The sequence below is a fragment of the Verticillium alfalfae genome, genomic scaffold (genome assembly GCF_000150825.1).
Source record: "Verticillium alfalfae VaMs.102 supercont1.11 genomic scaffold, whole genome shotgun sequence".
NCBI classification, from domain to species: Eukaryota; Fungi; Ascomycota; class Sordariomycetes; order Glomerellales; family Plectosphaerellaceae; genus Verticillium; species Verticillium alfalfae.
Window position 1 is genome coordinate 1103789 of NW_003315028.1, and position 23216 is coordinate 1127004.

Genomic DNA, 23216 nt, shown 5'->3' on the forward strand with positions numbered 1-23216 from the left:
TGTCTGTTATGATGGTTCGCGCTGGTTGAGAAGGGCATAAGCAGGACGAGACATGGGAGGTTTTTTTTTTGCTCTATCTGAGCATCAGTTCCTCGAGAACGATGGGTGCTTTCCGATTTACTGTTTTCTTCTTCATGTGTATTATTCTTTTCTGGTTATTCTTCGTGATGTGGTTGTCTCAAGTTGCTGGACATCTGTATGCTGATTATGACAATGGAGTCTTCTCTGCTTTCCCTTTTTATTGTTGGGACAAACTTGTTATACGGGAGACAATCGTTGACACTGCCTCCGCCTTGCCTTAAAAGCTCATACCCTCGTGATGTATCACCACATTGAGGAGTTCGTCTCTTAAGCTATGCCTCCCGAGCCCAGAGCTCAGCCTACCTAGGGTACAGCAATGGCATCGCAGAGCTTCTTCCTCCGTCAACATCAACTCGGCGCAAGGACGCAAGAATGCTGTTCAAGGCAAGTGACCGACTTGGGAAGAGCTCAACAAGGCTACCGGCCTTTGGTTATTCGCAGATTGGAGGAGCTTGACAAGAAGCTAATTTGATATGTTGCGCTTGAAAGCATGTTAACACAGAGCCTCATCAGAGACAAGCAAGCCACAGGGCCAAGTAGGCAGCTCAATGGATCCCCAAACGCGGTATCATCGCACTAGAGAAGGGCATCATCCATGCTGAGCTATGTGAGAGTGGATTTAAGCTTTGGCAGGACCCCACCGCACTTCCTTACCCTTAGAAAGGGATCCAGAGCAGCGGTATGAGTGAACTCAATGTGGCGCAGCAACACCAAAAACATGTTTCAGTGTAGGAAACACCGTATGAAGTCGCAGGAGGCATGCTAGTTCATGCGCCGGTTGGCGAGGCTTGGCCAATCATGTCATATTGTTAAGACGGGTATCGCTCGTGCGGGCTAGCGAGACCGACAGCCAAATTCAAAGCAGTCAAAACTGGTGTTGCCAGGGCAGACCGCTCAAGAACGCTATTACGGGCCTTCACTGCCACGAGTGAACTCCAGGAAAATATCTCTCACCGAGACCGTATCTCCATCTAAGGCCTTACGCAGATGGACGAAGCTAGTGAACCAAGTACGGGCTGTGACGTTGTAGTAAGCTCGGGGCTAAGAGATCAGCAGAATCAATGTAGGTCCCAATATCTCAACTACCGAGGGTGCATAAGTTGGACATCCAGGCAGCATTGGGCTGACTGCGGGTTCACTAGCTGCGTGGGTGGCCGGTGTGGTGGGTGTAGCAATGGCCGAAAGAAACAGCACGTCCAATGGACGGCACGATGCTCCGCACTTCCCTCTCAGATTTCTAGACCGGTCAAAAGCATGCGTGCTATGCTTTCCATTCCTCCGATTGAATAAGCGGAGGTTGCTGGAACGCGCCATGTATAAGCCCAGACTTGTTGCGATAGACGGCAGTTCCAGAACGAGAGCTTGTCTTTGGCTTCACATTGGTATTGACCTTGCGCTCCTTGAATCGACAATCACAAGGTAAAGACAGATAATCGGAAATCCGAAGGGACTATTCGGCAGGAAATCGACCTCCCAAGAGTCTGTCAGTTGTTGATATCAGGCGACAGCATGCCGTCATGTTCTGGTGTCAAGCTACGCCTGCGATCCAGTGGTGTAGGAAGCCCCAGCATGTCGAGACCTAGCAGCCTCCACAGTTCGAGTGGCGACTTGTGCTGCCGTCTGTTCAGGTGGCGATTATGGAAGCACCAATCGGTCCAAGAGCGGGTTGACAAACCCATTGGCAGCCATGAAGCTGGACGCATCAGGTGTGTCGCCTCTGGAATGCGGGGAAGAGTCTGGGGAGCATGAGGCGGCTCTTTGACATGGGACTATACCCCGAAGTAATTCCCTGAATTCAAAGCCTAGAATAAGCCCAAAAGCGTACCAGTCTGGCCAGTTGCATGAAGTTTGAGCGTCAAGAGCCCGAAGGCCGAAGGGACGCAGAAACGCCATACCATCAGGCTGCCGGCGGGTCAGTATGCTCGCTGCTCTGTCACCAGGCCAATGGAGTCCTGCCACTCCTTTCTGCATTAGAAAAAAAGGTCAGGAGACCTGTCATGCCGGAAGATGAATCATATTACTTCCCATACATCGTGTGCGTTGTGTTTGACTGCCATCAGCTAAGGCCGAACACCGTATGACGGGGTACACAGGTTGGGCATACACACAGCTCGGCAGGTCACAGGATTGTACAGTGCGCTTCTGAGGAGGTCATCGGCTGTATCGGGAATCATTGCTTCTCAAAACTCTGCGGGTGCCGGGGCCCCTTGTCGATGCTTGAAGGATGAAGTCGTTGGCCATTCCAGGCAAAATTGGCCTTCGCTGTGCTTAGGCCATCCGTGATCCGAGGGTGGAGCAGGTACAGTGGATGGCGGGGTTACATGTGCGGGGTATTGAACGTGGTTGCTCCTTCTCCACACGAACCAACAGTGACGACAACACGAGTGACGTGACTGGTGACTGGAGAGGAACGTAGGAGTCTGGTTGAGCACTCAGAGAAGCAACGACAGACTCAATTTTTGCCTTATCAAGGCAACAGGCCAGGCTACCCCCCAGTTCCTGCCGTGACTGCAGTCAGCTGCGAGTCTGTAGAATATTGATGCTGCGAGCTTGTGCTTGATTGCTGGAAGAATTGAAGGTCTGAATAAGGAGGTTTATGAGACTATACTGCGCGTGCAGGAACCTGACTGGTGTCCGCCATCAAAAGCAATCAATTTGGCTGCACCGTGCGGTAGCCATGACGATATGTTCAGAGCCTGGGCCTGCTTCCCTCAATCAAGTACCTTCCAGATACGCAGTGCGCAGCAAGTAGGATGCTTTGCGTGGCAGGCATCATCTATCTACTGTACAGAGTGCGCCTACTTTCCCACCACATCAGGCGGAAGTCTCCACCATAAGTGGATGATGAGGTGCCTAGACTGGCACAGATGCGGCGAGGCTTGCATGAGCACGTGAATAACGAAGAGGCAAGCACGAAGAATGGCGAGAAGCAGCACCGTGGCCAGGATTCAGACGAGGTTCTCCAGCTTTTCACGATCTTCTGTAGACCCGGCTATCTGTACTGTATTTGCACACCAGTCTTCGGGTAAGAGCAATGTGCCAAGCGCTTTCTCAACCCTGAGCAGCTACCTCCGGGCCTGGACGATCCTACCTGGTAAGACCACATCAGGCAAATGGTCTGTGCGGCCTCTATCCAGCTGTTCCGAAGACTACAAAGCGCCCATGACATTGGACCAAGGAACGAACGTCTTTGCTTGCAACAACACCATTTCCTTCATTGATACCATCATCGCCCCCAGCGCTCCCTCCGCCCCGCCCCCGCGCTCTCCTCCCTTGTCCCTTTTCTGGATCCATCAGCGTGCAGCCATAGATTGCAGTTTTGCTTCCATCACCTCGCTACTGGGCCCCCCACCACCACTACCACAGCCTTCACCGACGACAGCCTCTGGAGCCGCTACTCGAGCGCACGACGACCAGAAGGGTGACGAGGTGGACGGCCATTCGTTCGCCTCCTCCGCCGCCCGCCACACGTGTCCCCTTTATCTGCATCCCGACACACGCCTGAACAGAGCCCCGGTCGCCCTCTTGATCACCGGACACACCACAGTCCCCCTCTCGCACGTCTACCTGCCTGTTGCTCGGGATGCAGCCTGGTGGAGTGCAGTGCAGCTGCCGCCTCTCTGGAAGTCCAGACGCCAGCGACCATGATCATGGGGTGGTGAATCCACCAGTCTGCCGTCCTGCCGGTCTGCGACTCGGCCGGCTCGTGCGCTGTTGCCCTGAGGCCTCCGCATTTCTCATCATTGCAGCTTCACAATGCAAACCAAATCCGCGCCAGCACATCAACACGGTGTGACCTGCATACGTCGGAACCAGACTCGCAATATCCAGCAGCGCTGGCCTTCACAGGATCCGTAACAGGACCCCCGGCCCTTGAAGCGACATCAGACGTCTGTTTTTGTCGCCCAAGAGGAGCAAAGTTGACCATGAGGTATCTCGGCCGCTGCGTCATGGCTTGCCCCGTCCTCCATGACCAGGTGCGGCAACATGTCGATCCCTGTAGGTCAGCCATCAGCCCATGCCAGGCTTTCGTAGAGCGGACAGCTCTTCTGACAGGGATACAAAGTACCTACATGTACCTGGGCATAGATTCGTGGGTGAAGTCTTGATCCTGGCTCAGAACATGGGAGAGCGAAAGGAGCAGCAGGCTCAGATCGCGACGGCCGAGACCTGCTTTACTCTACTCTCATTGTCGTATTATGGCGTAGCCGATGCTTTTCAGCTCCATGCATCTCCATCAAACAAGACTTGACTTTCGCGAACTAAACACATCAGACTGGTCAAAGACGGTTGCCACGACTTATCTCGGCGCTTTGGGATATCGCCGCGTCCTCGATCGAGTCAAGAAACCATGTGCTCAGGTCACTCCATCCATAGACAGCTGTTCCCAGGCCTCCGCACTCCCCCAGTTCCCGACGTTTCCAGGCCAGTCAGCGGTCGTCCTGAGCCTGCGAGAGCAACAAGGTTTCCCGGGTGTTTGGAACCATGACCCAAAGAACTCTCCTCGAAGAGGGCTTATCCCTCCTTCATTCCGTTCTTCTTTTCGTACCGTCCAGGCGTTTTCCGATACTCCTCCCCGCGATTCAGACGCCCTCGAGAGTCTGTGACAAAACAATTCCCTGGGCTCGTGCCACACCGAAGGTTGACATCCTGATGTACTATCGATTCCGGAGTGTCTGCAAGTCTCCGCCCCCACGCCATGTCCCGCGAAGTCGATGACATTGGCATAGCTCTAGCAGGGACGTCCATGGAAAAAGTTTCTTCATTGGAACCGCCTCGTTCCCGATGCTTGACCATAGTCTCACACTGTGTGTAGCTGCATTACAACGGCGCTAAGGATTCGTTTTGGACTACCACAAATTGGTCGTCAAATGGTCATATGCAGCCGGATCCCAAGCATATACCTGCAGGTACCTTTCCAGAGACCGAACGGCACCCCTGCCCCTATTCTCGGACTCGTGAGCACTTGACACTTTCTCCCTCTCGGCGAAGCACGAGTGCCTATTGTTCTCTCACGCCACTAGTGTGGGGATATCGGAGACTTTGCCTAGGCTGAACAATGAGTAGGCAAGAAGAAATTGTGCCTGGGTCCAGGTTGAGGCTCACCCGGAGGACATCGCCCACCCGGCAAGTCCCTATAAGTGCCTTGGAACCCCTTCACAGTTTATCGAACCAGGTCCTCGTCTCCATTCCATCCGAAGACAAATTCTGTATCCTTATTTCGTGTACCTCCTGACTGCTCGTGGCTGGCCTCAACAACTGCTGATCCATGGTTTATCTTGGACACACTGCATCTCGTCATACATTCACACTACTTCCAACGCGAATTCTCGCTGCATCTGCCACGCCACCCCGTCACCGATTATTCTGCTCTGTCCACCGACACATCATGGCTCCTCATCACGATGCCTTGTCACCGACTGGCAGTTATACAGCGGGCTTTAACCATTTCTCTTACAGACAAGCACAATCCTCAGAACTCAGAATGGGTGACATCAGCCCTACGGGATCGCAGGCTTCTCTAAGTAGCTCTTACGACAGCTCCTCGCTCGAGCCGGCGGCCCATGCGGTTCGTCCACTGTTACCCGGGGTGTACGTGCCCACCATGTGCTTCTTCGAACCGGAGACAGAAGACCTTGACACGGACACGATAGCTCACCATGCTGTGCGACTTGCACGAGCGGGTGTGACAGGCTTGGCCACACAAGGGTCCAATGGCGAGGCGGTTCATCTAACGCACGCAGAACGCCAGCTAGTCACTGCTACCACGCGACAGGCGCTTGACGATGCGGGTTTCCGTTCCATGCCCATCATAGTGGGATGCGGTAGCCAGAGCACGCGTGAAACTATCCAGTATTGCAAGGAAGCTTGGGCAGTGGGCGGTGACTACGCCCTGGTCCTGCCGCCATCCTATTACGCGTCACTCTTTGCGCCGTCATCGGAGACAGTTTTGGAATACTTCCACAAGGTGGCGGATGCATCGCCGATCCCCATCATCATCTACAACTTTCCCGGTGCTGTGGGAGGCATGGACCTTTCTTCCGATACCATCATCGCGCTCTCCAGCCACCCCAACATCGTAGGCGTCAAGCTCACCTGTGGCAACACGGGAAAACTCAACCGCGTGGCAAACGCGACCCGAAGACTATGCAAGAATTACGATCACGAGCGCCCTGAGTTCCTGGTCTTGGCCGGATCGGCAGATTTCTCTATCCAGTCACTCGTCGCGGGGGGCCACGGCATCCTGGCGGGACTAGCCAACATTGCACCCAGGGCCTGCATCCGGACCATCGAGCTCTTCCGAGCGGGAAAGGTCGCGGAAGCGCAGAAGTTCCAGGACGTCGTGTCCCAAGGCGACTGGACAGCGATCCAAGGTGGTGTCGTGGGTGTCAAGGCCGGATTACAGGCCTGGATGGGTTACGGAGGCTCCGCTCGTAGTCCGCTGCCAAAGCCGACTGTGGAGCAGACAAAGAGGTGGCAGAGTGGCTTCAAGGAGCTGGTGCTCCTCGAGAAGACTCTATGAGGTGGCCGGGACAGAGGTCCCAGGCCCGACGGTCGTTGGGGTTTCTCGGGAGTTTTCCACCGAACAACGTACGAAGATGCGCCTGGCGTGTCTTGGGTTGGAACCAGATCAAAATGGCGTTCCACAGTGCATTGGCACTTGAAAAGCAATATCTTCTCGATGTGTGTGTGTTCAGAGATTTAGGCTTATCGTACGACAGTGTGGTTTGTGTTTCGTTCAAGGGCGGGCGTCCGGCGTCTACTATGAAGGCGGGTTGTCACAACGCTTCTGTTGTCCCATGACAGGAGTCACGAGGCACCGAAGAAGCAAAAGGGATCGCGTAGCATCAACGTCTCCCAAGGCAAAGTCCACAGCGTGGTCGGTAGTGAGGTCGTTGGTGGAGGCTTGTCCAAAAAAGAAAGGCATGTGTGAGACGAGGCCGACTGGAAGTCATGTAGTTGTGGACTATAAGTGAGCAATACGAATACTTGTCGCCGAAGCCCTCCGCGCCTCGTAACACGGCATGCGCAGCCGACACGCCGAACTGCATATGTGGGAAGAGGAAGGCTACGCATGTAGCTGACCTTTTGGTACGGCACCAGAGATGTAAGATGACTGTTGCGGCTCGGTGGTTCAATTCGGGGCCGTCGGTGGTGGGTGACTCAGCTGGTGGCTGGCTCCTGCCAGGCTGCTCAGGTGCCTAGGTACCTAGGTCCCAGCTAGGGAGGTACCTTGATGTTGTAGCTCATGGCACCTACCTGTGTTCCTTGGGTCAAGAACAACAACAGTCGTGGTTTCAACGACGCCTCTCGTCCCAGAGATGCGCATCTTCCCAAACAAAGCTCGCCCTGCGTGGGTAGCTGCATCGCATGGCCCGCGTGGCATGTTTGTCTGTTCGCAATGACGACGCTGTACCGCCATGGGGACGCCCTTTGCTACAACTCGTCCCATATTTTGTTTTGTCCAACGGGGCCGGCCAAGGCTCTCTCTCTGGTCCTCCCACGCGGGTCGCTCATCTGATCCATCGCCACTTGGGCTAGTAGCGACTGAAGAAGGAAAAGCAATACTGACTGAACCGGTGGTCTGTTTCTTATTTTCGACCCCTTTTGATTGCCCCTGGCCAAATGTCGACATCCGCCGCCTCTCCAGAACCAGTGCCTCTCCAGAAGCAGTGCTACTGACTGCCGCAGATCCGCCCATACCCTGCCAATCTCGCGACGAAATACGCACGACGACAAGGCCCGCCTACAGTGCACTGCGCTAGGTGGATGGACACCATGTCATGTCATGGCCCAGTCGATCGTAATGAGTGAGACGTCAGGAGAGCCTGCGGCGGTGAACGTTGTTCGCCAGGACGCTATTACGCCTGCTTGTCCCTGACTACCCCCCCGGGCTGATCGGCAGCCTGCAGGACGATAGAACCTCCCGTCTGGTGGGACGGCAGCTCTTTTTTTGGCGCTTATCTGCGTCACAGCCCACACACGTCGTGTCCCTGGGAGCTGCCTTGGGCCCTACCCAGCCGGCTCCCTCCTCTTTACCAGTCTTCTACACGTCTGATCGACATTTGCCCAATTGGCAGCACCAATGCTCAACGAGGCCACATAATCCGAAAAGGGAAAAAGATGGGTGGGGTGCAGATCTCTTTCGTCCTGCCCTGACCAGGGGAAGGGGCTGCTGATCCAGTGGCAGGGCAGCATGAAGACTTTCCCAGTGGAGGGCGAGAGACGCCCCTTACTATGATGCAGCTGCCATGTGTGTTTTCTGATCCCTCCGACATGTCAATGACCTCCATCCACAGCTCGCTCTCACCCTTCAGGCGGAACGAACGGCTTGCTGGGAGTCCAACCAGCAAACAGGGAATCAACTGGCCGAGCTGGGCTGCCCCTGACGAGTGTGATGAGGGGGATATTGATGGTTGATTCTGGGACTAGTACCAGTGCCGGGGTTCCCGTTTTCGTTCGGATTCCCACCAGCCAGCCAGCCGGTCGTCGTACTGTGCGTGGGATCGTTCATCGACAAACCAATCTCGGCCGAGCGACCAACGCCAACGCAGTGCTGCTGCCGGCTTCTGATCGCCTCAACAGAAAGCTGGGGGACATCGGGTGTTGTTTGAACCGTCGTCCCGCAGCCCCATATGCGACCCTCTGCGCCCCAGGTACGCACATACCTATGCACACATGCTATGTCCCCATGGCCACAAGGTTGGTGGAGCTGTCACCATGGGTCAGGTGGAAACTGGAAGCTCAAGGGAGGGGCTTGGTAGGCAAGACGAAACAGCCGAAGGGACAATGGCCTTTAGTGAGATGATCGTAGACCATGAGTTGCGCGTGTGTCTCGGCGGTGCTGGCCGCCTCCTCTCGAACATATAACCCTGAGGGCGTCCCCCCCGTCCCCCTTCTCGACTCTCCCCGCGGGCAGCAGCACATGGGCTATCGTCTCCTACACTCTTTTGCATCCGACCCACTGACGCAACCATGCTTCTCCCCTCCTTCACGGCGCTCTGCGCCCTTGCCACCATCCCTTGGGTGGACGCGCGGACAGATTATCCCGTGGTGGGCGTCAAGTCTGGCATCAACCCCCTCACGGGAGAGACACCTGCAAGGAGGAATATCAGTGCCCTCTACGAAGAGGCTGGCCCGCAGTGGTAAGTGAGACACGGGTTTCTGAGAGGTAAACGACCTGCATACGCTAACCCAACCTCCAGGGACCTTTACGTCGACGCACTGAAAGCCATGCAACGAACCAACGAGACGGACCCCCTCTCCTATTTTCAAATTGCCAGTCAGTAGCACCGAGAAACCTGTAAAATGGCGCCAACCATGTTCGTTGCTGACGCTCACAAGGTATCCATGGGCAGCCATACGGGCCTTGGCCACCAGGCGCTGCTCAGACGGGAGCTCAGCAAGGATACTGCCCTCATAATGTGAGTTTCATTGTGCAATAAACTCTTAAAGTTTGATCTAACGCAAATGATAGGAGGCTTTGTTCGGGACGTGGCATCGCGCCTACTTGAGCCTTTATGAGGTCGGCTACTACCCTGCCAGTTGATACGCGAGATTAGCACTGACGCGACGCAGCAAACTCTCGTCAAGCACGCCCAGGAAATCGCCCAGACGTATCCCCCTAGGTACAGAAGGCAATACACAGAAGCTGCTGATCGGCTGCGTGCTGCCTGGTGGGACTGGGCGTCTGACTCTCGCGTTCCTCCCGTTACCACGCAAAAGACCGTCGTCATCAATAGACCTTACGGAGACGGTGTGCGCCCCCTGAGAGTACTCAACCCGTTCTACACCTACAAGTATCCCCAGTCGGCACAAGACGGGGCCTTTGGCAGGTTCAGCGGCGTAGGCAACACGAAGCGGTGCACGCAACAGGGCAACAGCTTTCCCAAGTCGGCAAACGAGCTGCTGTCAAAGATCTCGCTCAAGAGTCAAGTGGTAAGGACCGTCGATTTGGACGAGACGATGCTGCTGGCTAACAGAGTGGAAAGTATACTGCCCTCAGCCGTGCCAAGTCATGGTCGGAAATCAGCACCTCGGCCAACGGCGGCTCCAGCATTGAAGGCCCTCACGGATCGATTCACATACGCGCCGCCTGCGGGCTTGACTTTGTCTACCTTGAGACATCTGGATTTGAACCCTTGTTGTATGTCCCTCGCTGACGATACGCCTCGGCCGCATGCCGCATGCCACCTTCGTCGGAACACTAACAGCAGAGCAGCATGCTCCACCATGTGAACGTCGACCGGTTCCTTGCCTTCTGGCAGGTCCTCCATTACGAGAACGGGAAGATCGAATTTAACTACAAGACTGACGGTCTTTATGCCACGCCAAAAGGTACTACTGTCACAGCCAAGTCTCCCCTTCGGCCCTTTGAGAACGAGCGCGGTCCCCTGACCAGCGAGGACATGACCAACATCGGCGACTGGGGCTATACGTACGAACCCATCGAGTTTTGGAGGCAGAGCCCTGCAGAACAGAAGCGCGTGGTCACCCAATACGTCAACAAGTGGTACGGTCCCCAGCGCCAGGTGACGGCTCCCCGCGCTGTGAAGGCTAGGGGTGTCGCCGAGCCTCAGTATTACGCCAACCTCGAAGTTGAGAGGTCAGAGCTCGCCCTGCCCGCCATGGTGGATCTGTACGTCAAGGGACGCCATGCCGGCTCCTTTGCCCTGCTTGGCATGCCCATGCACGGCAAGAGTTACGAAGAGATTCCGCTGCAGCAGGCCATTCAAGACGCGGCGTTTTCCCTGAACATCACATCCGCACTGGGCATGCGTGAGGTCCTCAACCATCACCTCGAAGCTCGCATCACAAAGGTTCGTCACGTATTCGGCCACCTGGCGCCGTTGAAACCGCCAGCTAACATGGCTGCAGCCCGACGGGACCTTGATCCCGCTCGAGACGGTACCTAGCCTCAAGATCGACCTCGAAGAGGTCCAAGTCGCCGCGCCCGAGACGGACGAGGAGCTTCCCCAGTTCGGGCGCGCCGACATTCGGCCAGCTCGTGTCAAGGCGCTTACCAAGGAGGTCGTCGAGGTTCTTGTCACGGTTCACGTGCCGTGCCCAACAGAGACGCCCTCATACGGAGTTCTCTGAGCGCTGAGGTTGTGGAGGTGGAGCTTTGTTCATACGCGTTGCTTGGGTTGTGACATGCACATTATGTTCTCTGCATATTCATCACTTCTTCCTCTCATTTGTCTGTCCTACGACTCCTCGACGGAGGATCCCCAGGGGAGGTTTGTATTCAAGGGCATTTACTCTTTATCCGGGGCTGGATGACTCGCACGCCAGAACGATAATCATTATTATCTCTGCTTCTCTTTGATCGATGGTTGCTGCTAAAAGCGACGCTTGATACCAGGTTGATGCTTTAGGTCCCTCCCCTCCTTTCCGAGACTTAGATACCCGCGTCCCACGATGCTTGAACCGCTTGACGTTCGCGAAGTGAAACTGGCACTGTTGCACAAAAGGGCAGCGGGGGCGGGGAGGCCGCCTTGTTCTGGGTCCCGCATTGTGACACCATTTCGCAAGTCCCGTCGGCGGTGCCGCGGCGACGAAAGGCCCGATGACAGTGGGCGCGGGTGCAATGCGATGTCTCCGGTGGCATGTCCCGCAGGGCCGTCGTCTAAACTGACGTCGGCGGCATCTCCGAGCGGGTATCGGCCCCCCACCCCCTGTGTCTACTATGCAAGCAATCCATCTCCCCAAGCCGTATGGCCAAAGACTACAGAGCCTACAGCAGACACAGCAGCCGGGCGTGCTGAGAGACAGAGAGAGGGAGGGCGCTGCTCAAGAGGCACCGGTCCGCCGGCCGACGACCCACACGCCCGCGGCACCGACCTGCAGGAGCAGCGCGCAGACGGCAAAGACACGGCCCGCGGCGTCGGCGGACCCCTCGCCCATGAGCTGCAGGCTCAGCACGACGAAGACGTTGAGCGGCACGCGCAGGGCGGCGTAGGCGCGGCCGCGGACGGCGTCGGGGACGAGGGCGTTTTTGAGCGTCGCCTGGGCGGGGAAGTAGGCGCCGACGACGGCCTCGAAGGCGCAGAAGAGCCAGAAGGCGGGCTGCGGGCCCGCGGGGCGGGAGGCGAGGGCGTGCAGGAGGAGCGAGGCCGTCGCCAGCAGCAGGGCGAGCAGTGTGGGCGGGGCCAGGTGGGCGGTCAGGCGTGGATAGGCGAGGGACGAGAGCAGGGTCGCCGACATGAAGGAGGCGAAGATGAGGCCGTAGGGGAGGGGTGCTGGAGAGGATGCGGACGAGGCGGCGGCGGATTCCAGGACGGGCGCCCAGAGGACGACGAAGAGGTACATGGAGCCCTCGAAGGCTGTGGAGGCCACGGCCAGGGCGAGCATGCCGGGCGTGGTGAGGGTGTTCCACAGGGACACAGTCGCCGTCGTCTCCTGCTTTTTCGCGTCGGACGTGGAGGGCGTCGCTGTGGCGCCGTAGTTCTCGTCCTGGTTCTGTTTAGCTGCAGTGCCCAGTTTCAGGACCTCAGTCCGGCATGCCGAGGATGGACGCGAAGACGACCTACCCATGCCACGAGCATGCACACGGCTGCCACGCCGACGAGGAGGGCGCTCGCGCCAAACGGCGCCCTCGACGTCCCGACGAGCCCGACGAGCCACTCGCTCGCGAGGCCGCTGACAATGGCCACGACGCTGTTGACGGTACTCATGAGCCCAAACGTCGCCGAGAGATCGCCGCCCCCCGCCACGCTCTGGGCCCTCTCGCCCCCGCGCCGCCCGTGCCTCTGCCTCGTCACGTCAGCCACCATCCACGTCTCAAAGACGCTGAACAGCAGACTCGTCGCCAGCCCGCCGAGCGCCCGGCCGACGAACAGCAGCGCGACGCGCATCGGCGCCCGGCCGCCAGCCGACCCGCGGTGGGGCGGCCCCGGGCGCCGGGTAGGCCGTCAGCAGACTCGAGGACGCCGAGGCGAGGCAGAAGACGAGGCAGGCGGCGCGGGCGGCCGTGGGCGTCGGCGAGGGCGCCGATGAAGGGCGCCGAGAGGGCGCCGGCGAGGAAGCCCGTCGTGAAGAGGGCGGGGACCAGGTGCGGCGGCAGGGCGTGCTCGTCGCGGTAGAGGCTGTAGAGGAAGGGGCCCTGGAGCCAGTCGGAGGCCATGACGAGGGCGTAGACGAGGAAGAAGGAGGTCTGGGACGACGACGGGCTTTCTGCCCTTGCCCTCGATGCGGCATTGTTGCTGCTGTCTGCCTTTGCCTTTGATGTGGTCGTGGTGTTGGCGGCGGGAGGCCTGGTCTTGGTCTTGGCGGAGGGGCGCGTCGCGACGAGTACGCCGCAGGCTAGGAGGAGGGCGGCGAGGTTGAGCTGGTATGTGTCTAGCATGGTTGTTGCGGGATGTGAATGAAAAACGAGGTTGGGGGGGATGAGCGCGTGGCCGTGGTCGTGATCATGGCGAGAGACAAAGTGTCGTCTTGGGGTCGTGGTCGTGGTGCACGGCGAGTTTCACCACGACTCCTGGCGCCGTGTCCCCCGGCCGCGTTTGGACCCCTGCACGGACAAGTTGACATGATGATGCAGTGCAGAGACGCAACGAACAAACTCAATCGGAGTACCTATATAGTGATGCAAACTATAGTCCACGCCGGGGTATCGTCATCATCGCAGGTATAAAAAAAAAGACCCCCCAAAAAAAAACAGCGTGTGTGCTCATGTACAAGCAGCGAACAACTGCGCCCCCCCGTGCCTCTCCCTCAGTGACCTTGCTTTCCGTTCTGCGCTTCCATGACACTGCCGTCACTGGCGTCGCCCTCTTTTTCCGCCTTGGCCTTTTCCTTGCTCTCGGCCTTGGCCTTTTTGTACTTTTGCCACTTCTTCTGCGACCAGCGGTGGCAGCGCCACACGAGGAAGACGAGAATGGTGGACGGCAGCGTAAAGGCCCAGAAGATCCAGAACTCTTCCTTGGCCAGGTTGGGCAGGGACTCGATGGAGAAGATGGCGGCGAAGAAGGCGCCGGGGAGGAACAGCATGGTCATCATGGCGATGGAGCGCATGGCCGAGCTGTCCTTGCGCGCGGCTTCGGCGAGCTCGGCACCGAGGCGGGCGTCCTCGTGGGTCATCATGCTGCGGATCTGGTAGGCGGTCAGCGCGCTGTCCCCTGCTGGAGAAGTAACAGAGAGAGAGAGAGAGAGAGAGAGAGAGACAGGGAGAAACGCACAACGCTGGACTGGCAGCCGGCGCGAGTCTCGAGGTAGCGCAGGGACGGCGTCAGGTCGCTCGTGAGCTTCTTCAGAGGCGGCACCTGGGGGCTCAGGGTCGCAAAGGCGAGGTTCCAGGGGGTCGCGAGGTCCGAGGGCGCGAGGTCGCGCCACTTGGACACGAGGCCGGGCTGCTCGAGGTACTGGGCCATGTCCTTAATGTAGGCGTCGTGGCGGACGAGGTTCGCAATGTGGACCTGCGTGTTGGCGACGTTCTGGGCGGCCCGCGACAGCTTATCGATCGTGGGCTGGGTGTAGCCCTGGTTGTCCATGGCGATGGGTCCGTTGCCGGGCCCATGCCCCGTCAGCGTCTCGACGCTGCGCAGGTCGGTGACGATGGTGTGGATGGCGTACTGCGACATGCGGCAGAGGTTGATGAAGACGACGAAGAGGAGGAAGAAGGGCGAGTGGATGCAGCGGCTGTACAGGTTGAGCGTCTTCTGGATGCTCGTCAGAGCCAGCGTGCCGTGGAGGAGCACGGGCGTGTTGCGCAGCAGCAGGATGGCGTGCGTCTTCATGGTGGCGGGGTTGAAGGACCAGGCGAGCGCAAAGACGTAGGTGCCAATGTAGAAGCTGTAGGTCCCGCGATAGGGCTCGTCGTAGTGGTGGAAGCCGTAGCTGCTGTAGGCGATCTGCTGCAGGATGATGGGATCGATGTCGAAGTCGTCAAAGAGCTCGAGGAATCGTTCCTTGGCCATGTCAATGTCATCGTCGCCGCCGCGGTCGATGACGACGAGCTGCAGAGACGGAGAGATGTGTGCGGGCGCCGATGAAGGCGTTGTTGCGGGTGCGGGTGAAGGCAAAGGCGAAGGCGAAGGCGAAGACGCGGTTGCCGGTGCCGGGGCCGGGGCAGCGAGGTCTGTCTTCAACTTGGTTTCGGAAATCTTGCCCATGTCGTTGAACTGGGGAACACCGTCGTTGTCACATTCAATCTTGATGAGACGGACGTCAAAATGCTTGCATGGCACGGGTGGCTTCTTGAACTTGGCCGAGTCCTTGAAGGCGTCGGGTGACAGGCGGCGGAGGACGTCCATGGCGGCGGGTGCTGCTGGTGCTGCCGCTGCTGGTGCTGCCGCTGCTGGTGCTGCTGGCGTTTGGCTGTCGAACGAGGTAGTCGATCAGATGCTTGACGTCGTGTGCAGATCGTGTTGGCTTGCTGCTGGTCCAGCAGGGGATGCGAACAACCCTGGGCCGTCTGTCATCTTTATGCGCTGGGTGTGACAGCCTCGGACAGGGGACGAAGCGGCTCTGCATCGGTCACTCACACAAACCCCCCCCAGGCTGGCCCCCAACTGTGCAGATTCCGAAGCCGAAAAAAAGAGGCGCCCAGCTGAATCCAGCCTCACGGCGCCAGGGTTGCCCATTGGGTTGTGTTGATGGTGGTGAGGGGTGGTCACATTGCATCGAGGACGAGCCCAGGGTCGGTCGAGCCAAGGGTCGAGGTGTGTGTGTGTGTGGGAAGCGCGGGAGGCACAGACCGCGGACCAGCGAGGGGCCGCTATTATGACAGGGTGCATCCCCTAGAAGCAATACCTACCTAGGTACAGGAAGGTACCTAAGATAGGCACATTAGGGTAGGTAAGGTAGGTAGGCATAAGGTACCTTGGGAATACCATACCCTATAGGCCCCCAAGGTAGGTACCTTGGCTAAAGGCCCTTGATCCACCTGGCTATGTAGGTCCTTAGCAAGCCTAGGTAGCCACCAGGTAGGGATGTACTAACTATCTACAAGGCTCTAGCACTGCCCCGCTGCACCTTGCGCGCGCCACATCCATACGTCACAGTACCTCTTGCCTTTTTCCACTCGACCACCGCCAACCGTTCACGATCCTGTCATGAGTGAGGCTCTTCACGACCGACCCTTGCCATGCCATGAGCCGCCGACCCGTCACTGTCGATTGAGCACGCATCTATCGGCCATTTGGTGACCACTGCTGTCTGTCAACTCTGACCACCCGCGACTGCATCCACACACACACACACACACACACACGCATACACACACATACCCTCGCCCATCATGCAGGGCTTCAACATGGGCCGCTACGTGCCCCCCGACCTCGAAGGCACCGTCTCCGGCAACGCCCTCCACGCCAAGCTGCCGCCGGGCCGCTCCGCCGCCAAGCCCGGCGTCCAGACGGTCCGCTTCGAGATGCCCTTCGCCATCTGGTGCTCGACCTGCCCGAAGCCCACCATCATCGGCCAGGGCGTGCGCTTCAACGCCGAGAAGCGCCGCACCGGCGCCTACCACTCAACCCCGATCTGGACCTTCCGCATGCGCCACGCTGCCTGCGCGGCACCCATCGAGATGGCCACCGACCCCCGGAACACGGCCCTACGTCGTCGTCGCCGGCGCCGCGAAGCGCGACACGGGGCCCGCCGCCCGTGACGGCGACCTCGTCGTCATGACCGACGAGGAGAGAGGGCCGCCCTGCGCGCCAGCGCCTTTGCGAGCCTCGAGAAGACGATCGAGGACCGCGAGGCCCGTCGCCGCGGCGACGGACCGCATCGACGACCTCGAGGACGTGGCGCGCCGCCAGTGGCAGGACCCCTATGCGCGCAACCGGGCGCTGCGCCGCACGTTCCGCGTCGGCCGCCGGGAGAGGGAGCGCCAGGCGGGTGTGGACGACGGCGTGCGCGCGCGCATCGGGTTCGACTTGGACCTGCTGCCCGCCACCGAGGCTGATGCGACGAGGGCTGCCCTCGTCGAGTTTGGGCACCACAACGATGACGACGCGGGGCAGCGTGCCGCAGGGCATTGGCGAAGCCTTCTGGTCGTCAAAGCCCGCGGAGACGGCGAGAAGGAGAAGAACAAATCAACAACAGGGCCCCCGCCGGCGGCACGGCGGCGGCGGCGACGACGCCAAAGAGCAAGCTGCTCGCTTCCCAGCGAAGAGCAGGCTTCGTGTCAGAGCTTGTCGGCAACACGCGCATGGCCACCGATCCCTTCCTGGTGGAGGCCAAAATGTCGAGTTCATCAACCAAGATCAAAGGCCTGATTCCAGGGATCAAGCGCAAGAGAGAGGCTGCGGAAGAAGCGGACGCAGAACACCCGACGCGCGAACCGACACAGCACGACACAACACCATCACGACAGGACACGGCACCACCAACGGGGTTGGTAGCCTATGACTCGGAATCGGATTGAGAAACGGCTCACATCCCAGGGACAAATTGCATGAGACGGCGGCGTTATTTTTCACATGTTTGCTTTCACGTCAAGATACCCCGGGTTGGCACTGATTTGGTATGGAAGAACCATCAACCAATAGCCATGATATGCAACTTGATCTCATGCTTCTTCGCCCTTCATCTGAACACGAATGGTAAAGTCAATCATTCCCTAAACCTAAAGGCCGCCTCATCCAGGGGGCATCCATGTATGACCTATTCAACGAATATCCCAAAAAGCACGGAAAGCAATCCAAACACACCCTACACAGTCCGGTCATGGAGTCGAGGGCCCTGCGCTTCGATCCTCTGCATAAAAACTCCCCATCATTTCAAAACGCCCCGTAGGCAAGTACTCCGCGAGCAGCAAGTGGCCCGAAAGGCAAACAAGAAGAAGAAAAAGCTCGCTTGACCTGGCGACGGATGGATTTTTAGACACGGCTCGAAAGGATCAGTGCCACTGGCTGTCGTAGCCCCGCTGGTTCGGCCAAGCGGCAAGGAGGCAAGAGAACAATCAAACATCCATCCTACCAGCGGGCTGGTCGTCGTCGTCATCGCCGAAGCTGCCTACCGAAGACATATCGTCATCGTCTTCGCTTTCTGCGCCAGCCTCGTTTGCTGCGTCCTTGCTCGCGTACTTTTGCACGTATTCTGTGGTCCATCATCAGCACATCATTGCCTTCTTATGACCGTCTCGGGCATCACACACCCTTGACCTTGACGTCGTAGCTCTTAGGCTCCCTGATCATCAGGGCGGCCGCCTCGCCGTTGAGCGGATCGGTGGGGTTCGGGTATCGCAGAAGCTGAGGGAGGAAGACCTCGAAGATGTTGATCATATCGAACATTGGCGACCAGGTCTGGTTGATGACGTCCAGGCACACGGAGCCCGACCTGCGAAGAGGTCCGCGTCAGTCTTTCATACGTCCTGTTTGTTCCATTGGCTTCCTGCTCTTCTGTAGGCCAACTCACAGCTCGTCAATATTGGGATGGAAGATTCGGTTGACGAAGCCGATGCTTGGAGATTTGTAGGGGTAGTTGTCGGGGAGCTCAACGTGAACTTTCCAATTGCCGCCTTCGAAGGGTGCTGCTCCAGGTCAGCATACAGGTCCGCCATTCCATGTTTGTAGTGTGGTCCGACTGACTCTCCGTGGGGCCCTTGAAGCGGACGTAAAACTCTTGCCTGTGTCGGAGTGATCAGAATGTCGTCGAGCGTACGGTTGGCCGTCGAATCACTGCTTACACTTGGATCGGTTAGCAACGGGTATGGGATGAAGGACGGGATACGAGGGAACTCGGAGACGAACTGTTGTCATTCACAAGCGTGACTTCATAGTCGCTCATGAGCCTAGAGGCAGTGTTAGTTGTACCATGGGGTCAGCCATGACTGAAGAGATCGTACATCCTGCGACATGTTAGCTAGTGGGACTGCTGCACTACGGAACAGCGACACCGTACTTCATGACCTGTTGAATGTATCAGTCAGCAACACTGCGTCCTTCTGGCAACCTTGCGTACAATGTGAGGGAGACGGAGCACATACATCAGTCTCGATTCTGCGGCGCGGGCTACTCATCTTGCTAGATGTTGTGGGTTCTCGCGGTGGGTGACGTTATCAATTCGATGGTTGCGTCGACGGGCTATGAACGTGGTGGAGATATGTGCTTGTTGAGAGATGATTCGCAATGCTTCGACTCGACTGAAAGGCGAAAGGCAGAGGTTGTTGGAGGAAACGGGGTTCAAATCAGGCTGTGCTGTATGCTGGGCTGGGGGGTCAGAGGGCGAGTCACGAGATGATGTAGAAAGGTTGACAAAGAGGGGTGAAGTCGGGTTCCTCCTGGAACCGTCTAAGTTGCAGTCACGCGTGATGATGCAGTGAGGTGGGCAGCACCGGGACGATAAGCTAGGCCGGATGGGTCTGATAAGCCAACGAGCTCCTTGTTGGCGGGGTCCATCCCTGGATCGCCGAGCCGAGTGGGATGCTGGTCCCCTGACGTGTGACGGCGCTTGCCCACTACGACCGACCAGCGTCCTTGTGCCTGCTCTGCTGGAGCCCTTGCACGACTGAACGACTCTGAGGATGCTAAACGCGGGATGCGGTTGTTGCTCAGCTCCGTGCTCCGGGGGTGGGCAATATGTGAATCGGGATGCGACTGCTGCCTGCCTAGGCAGACAGTGAGGAACATCACGACGTGGCGACATTCAGGAAGGGGTTTCGTTGCATATGGGAACCTCAAAAAGGTAAGGTATATGCGTGACGCACATGCCTGAATAGTGCATCAAAAAAGGAGCCTGCTCACCTTGATGTCCTGCAACAAGCATCATGGATTGCCTTTCAATTGTCATGCGCCCCCCGCCTGTCACCTGTCGTGTTGGAGTATTGCGGGTGGGAGAGTTGGGAGCCTAAGGCCCCAGAGACACAGTCGGCATCGTGGGATTCGAACACGGGTGTCGTGGAATATGATGTCTTCGGGCATCAATCGCCCATCCGCAAGTTGAGTTGCAAGACCGAGGAGGAACCTCATGAACAACCAAGCCAAGACAGCACCTCCTGTATTGAGCCAAGTGTAGGAACAGACTTGCCAGATGCGAACGGCCCTTCCCTTCGCAGCATGGGTGCCGAGGTAAATTGCTGACATAACCGAGCTGACCACATACTGGCAACCCTCCGGGCCAGACACACTGCGGCCCATAGTGGGGAAGGGTGCTCCAGGGGGGCCCTGGCTCTTAGTGTTCTGAAATTCCAACACCACAAGACGGTGCAGAGCATGAGCATTTCTACGCAGCATATACCATCATGACCTCGACAATAAAAGAACCTTCCGCACCAAGAACTCACCCGCCCTGATTTTCTCTCCTCATCACAAAATACCGGAAACAAGCGAACTCGAACCCCATTCGGAAGCATCATCTTTTTCTCGGGCTCTGATCATTGCAATTCCCTACTGAGCTGCCATACATTTTTTTCGAGGTACTTTGGTTTGTACCAATGTCGCTCCCATTCAAAAGTACCTTCTTTCGGTCGTGTGCCTCGGCTGCACGAAGCACACGACCACACGTCAACGCCGCGAAGCCCCTTTACGCCGCTGTATCACAACACAACCAGCTGCGGTGGAGTTCTCACTCGCCCATGGGCGCATCATCCGGAATTGCGCGGAAAAAGGTGACCCTAGGCCAGCTCAGGAGTCAGCATCGCAAGGGCGATCCGATCACGGTCATCACGGCACATGACTTCCCAAGTGCTTACGTTGGCGACATCGCGGGCATGGACATGATCCTCGTGGGTGACAGCCTCGCCATGGTCGCCTTGGGGATGGAGGACACAAGCGAGGTGCTCGTCGAGGAGATGCTGTTGCACTGTCGATCGGTCGCACGCGCAACCAAGAGCGCCTTCACCGTGAGTACCTACACGCACTGTCCCCTCCGTGGCAATGACTAACGGCGTCAAGATTGGCGACCTGCCGATGGGCTCATATGAGATCTCGCCGGACCAAGCGCTGGAGACGGCGATTCGCTTCATCAAGCAGGGCCGTATGCAAGGTATCAAGCTCGAAGGCGGCAAGGAGATGGCCCCCACCATTCGCAAGATCACGCAGGCTGGTATCCCCGTACTCGGCCACGTCGGCCTGACTCCACAGCGGCAAAACGCCTTGGGCGGCTTCCGTGTTCAGGGAAAGACGGCGGCGGGAGCGGCGAAGCTCCTGGAGGATGCGCTGGCTGTGCAGGAGGCTGGCGCCTTCGCCATGGTAGTGGAGGCCGTGCCGGCTGAGGTCGCGACGCTTGTGACGCAGAAGCTCTCGGTGCCAACAATAGGCATCGGCGCCGGTAACGGGTGTTCGGGCCAGGTACTGGTGCAAGTTGACATGATTGGCAACTTCCCTCCAGGTCGCTTCTTGCCTAAATTTGTCAAGAAGTATGGGGATGTCTGGGGCGAGAGTCTCAAGGCGATCGAGGCCTACAAGCGCGAGGTGAAGAGCCGGGAGTACCCGGCGCCGGAGCACACGTATCCTATTTCGAAGGAGGAGCTGGAGGCATTCGAGGCGACGGTCGAGAAGATTTGAGGCCTTTGAGTATCAGCATTGGGTTGAGTCGCGATAAAGCGAGACTGGTTGCATTCTTGGTGTTCGGCGTAGTTGGTGATCTCTTGAGCATGGAGCATTGCATATCATGGAGGCTTGAATTCGGAAAACAAGAATGCAGAGCTCTTGTAGCCCTGGTTTGCTTTCCGTTTCGAGAGTGCTTTCGAGTATCAGCATCAATATGGCAGGTATTAATAGAAATATGAGCAACTATGTTGAGGGCACATGTCTTAGCATACCTGGTTGCATGTGGCGAAGCATATGAGCGACTAGCCAACTTGAGGTGAGAGTTCATCCGAAGGCTGGTGTCATGGAGTAAGAGATCACAAGTTGGTCGCTCATGTCCTTGAAGCAGCCATGCAGGTTCCCAACGACTTCGTCGAGGGAAGGGGCAAAGGCGCTGTTGACATAACAGAAGACACTGTCGGTGCTCTGAACTTTGAGCTTCTTGCGCAAGTGCTGAACGATGTTTTCAAATTTCTGATCGGCGCTGATCTTGAAGACGGAGCGGGGGAGAGATGGGGCACTGCCGATAGGCTTGAAGCTAACGACGACCTTGGCGTTAGGGAAGAGGCCAGCACTGGCGAGGGCGGCCGTGACATCGCGGGGTTGGGCTGTGAGTATGGCGGAGGCCGACATGGTCAAGGGAATGTCGGGCGAGGTGGTGCGATCGGGTATAGGGGAGTCAGGGGGCGAGGCTGGGGGGGACTGCTGCGCCGGAGAAGACATGGTGACGCTCGTGTGGTGATGGCTAGTTGTGGTGTTTCAATCTTGGATGCAACACTTAAGAGGGCTGAATGCCAGCCTTGCAAGGCGTGATGCAGCAGAACGAATAGGTGTGAAGGTCTGCAGATGGTCACTCATGTATTTGAACGGCTAGGTTGATTGTCGTGTTGAGTTGGGATTCGGAAGGTTGGACTAGCCGTGGTTGCCTGATGAGATGAGCCTTTATCGGCGTGACAAGGTATTGTATGTGCCTGACTTCGATCTTGAGTCCAGAGGTTGTGATCCCCACTTGTTAGGGGAGTTCCAGCCGGCGCAGCCAATGAAACCGTGCTAAGGGGTCGCCTCCCTCACAGCTAGGTACCTTAGGCACCCGAGTACCAGAACGGCCCCCTATGAACCTCCAACGTCCCCTGTAAGCCCCCGTAGGTCCGCCGGGGAACGCCAGTCTCTCCTGCCGTATGGCCCAACGGATGGCATGAGCAGCTAGTCAGTCCCTCTTACCTGTGTGCAATTCCCCTGAGCGGCTGACTGGCCAAAGCGAGCAACATCAACGCATCACCAACTGCCACTTGTTGGACCACAAATTGTCTTCATACGCTCGACATGCCTCGCCCGAGTATCAGCCCGACTTTGCCGCAGACAAGGCACGATATGCGCCCTCGATGGCCTCCCTTCTTGGGAATAGCCTGCCTATTTGGCGCACGACCAAGCCATCTGGTGGCGTGCCGGGATATTTTCTTCTCCCTTGCCGTCATCTCTGTGCTGTTGGTTGACCTGAGGCTGCAGTTTAAGGGCCCCGAATGGAGCTTTCCCATCCTCTCGGAGCACTTCTCTCACCGCAAATTCGACTTGCCTCCCTGAGCCCGGTGCTTTGAGCCATCTCACTTCCTTCAAGCGCCTATCGCCTTGCGTACCCCTCGCTCTTTTACTCTCACATGTGCC

At 57.7% G+C, this 23216-nt stretch overlaps 9 protein-coding genes across 9 annotated transcripts; 5 read left to right on the top strand and 4 right to left on the bottom strand.

Moving 5' to 3' along the window:
* Nucleotides 1-3000: 3000 nt before the first annotated feature.
* On the top strand, nt 3001-3729 carry VDBG_08157 (predicted protein; the record flags this gene model as incomplete). The annotated part of the gene is made up of 2 exons (XM_003001852.1): nt 3001-3175; nt 3464-3729. The coding sequence occupies 2 exons, from the start codon at nt 3001-3003 to the stop codon at nt 3727-3729; spliced, it is 441 nt and encodes a 146-aa protein (XP_003001898.1).
* A 1741-nt stretch (nt 3730-5470) lies between these two features.
* On the top strand, nt 5471-6604 carry VDBG_08158 (dihydrodipicolinate synthase; the record flags this gene model as incomplete). The annotated part of the gene is made up of 1 exon (XM_003001853.1): nt 5471-6604. One exon carries the CDS (start codon nt 5471-5473, stop codon nt 6602-6604), a length of 1134 nt encoding a protein of 377 aa, XP_003001899.1.
* Nucleotides 6605-9057: 2453 nt separating this feature from the next.
* VDBG_08159 (tyrosinase) lies at nt 9058-11181 on the top strand (the record flags this gene model as incomplete). Its single annotated transcript, XM_003001854.1, has 8 exons — nt 9058-9227; nt 9288-9364; nt 9427-9506; nt 9560-9607; nt 9661-10020; nt 10074-10228; nt 10304-10901; nt 10960-11181. The coding sequence occupies 8 exons, from the start codon at nt 9058-9060 to the stop codon at nt 11179-11181; spliced, it is 1710 nt and encodes a 569-aa protein (XP_003001900.1).
* Nucleotides 11182-11874: 693 nt separating this feature from the next.
* VDBG_08160 (major facilitator superfamily domain-containing protein) lies at nt 11875-13429 on the bottom strand (the record flags this gene model as incomplete). Its single annotated transcript, XM_003001855.1, has 3 exons — nt 11875-12543; nt 12615-12833; nt 12887-13429. 3 exons carry the CDS (start codon nt 13427-13429, stop codon nt 11875-11877), a joined length of 1431 nt encoding a protein of 476 aa, XP_003001901.1.
* Nucleotides 13430-13797: 368 nt separating this feature from the next.
* Nucleotides 13798-15335, bottom strand: VDBG_08161 (conserved hypothetical protein; the record flags this gene model as incomplete). The annotated part of the gene is made up of 2 exons (XM_003001856.1): nt 13798-14175; nt 14262-15335. 2 exons carry the CDS (start codon nt 15333-15335, stop codon nt 13798-13800), a joined length of 1452 nt encoding a protein of 483 aa, XP_003001902.1.
* A 986-nt stretch (nt 15336-16321) lies between these two features.
* On the top strand, nt 16322-17300 carry VDBG_08162 (conserved hypothetical protein; the record flags this gene model as incomplete). The annotated part of the gene is made up of 2 exons (XM_003001857.1): nt 16322-16470; nt 16532-17300. The coding sequence occupies 2 exons, from the start codon at nt 16322-16324 to the stop codon at nt 17298-17300; spliced, it is 918 nt and encodes a 305-aa protein (XP_003001903.1).
* Nucleotides 17301-17609: 309 nt separating this feature from the next.
* Nucleotides 17610-19045, bottom strand: VDBG_08163 (ubiquitin-conjugating enzyme; the record flags this gene model as incomplete). Its single annotated transcript, XM_003001858.1, has 7 exons — nt 17610-18123; nt 18182-18363; nt 18442-18556; nt 18615-18647; nt 18777-18817; nt 18910-18935; nt 19013-19045. 7 exons carry the CDS (start codon nt 19043-19045, stop codon nt 17987-17989), a joined length of 567 nt encoding a protein of 188 aa, XP_003001904.1.
* Nucleotides 19046-20458: 1413 nt separating this feature from the next.
* VDBG_08164 (3-methyl-2-oxobutanoate hydroxymethyltransferase) lies at nt 20459-21758 on the top strand (the record flags this gene model as incomplete). The annotated part of the gene is made up of 2 exons (XM_003001859.1): nt 20459-20866; nt 20919-21758. The coding sequence occupies 2 exons, from the start codon at nt 20459-20461 to the stop codon at nt 21528-21530; spliced, it is 1020 nt and encodes a 339-aa protein (XP_003001905.1).
* An 81-nt stretch (nt 21759-21839) lies between these two features.
* VDBG_08165 (conserved hypothetical protein) lies at nt 21840-22277 on the bottom strand (the record flags this gene model as incomplete). Its single annotated transcript, XM_003001860.1, has 1 exon — nt 21840-22277. The coding sequence occupies one exon, from the start codon at nt 22275-22277 to the stop codon at nt 21840-21842; it is 438 nt and encodes a 145-aa protein (XP_003001906.1).
* Between the last annotated feature and the right edge of the window lie 939 nt (nt 22278-23216).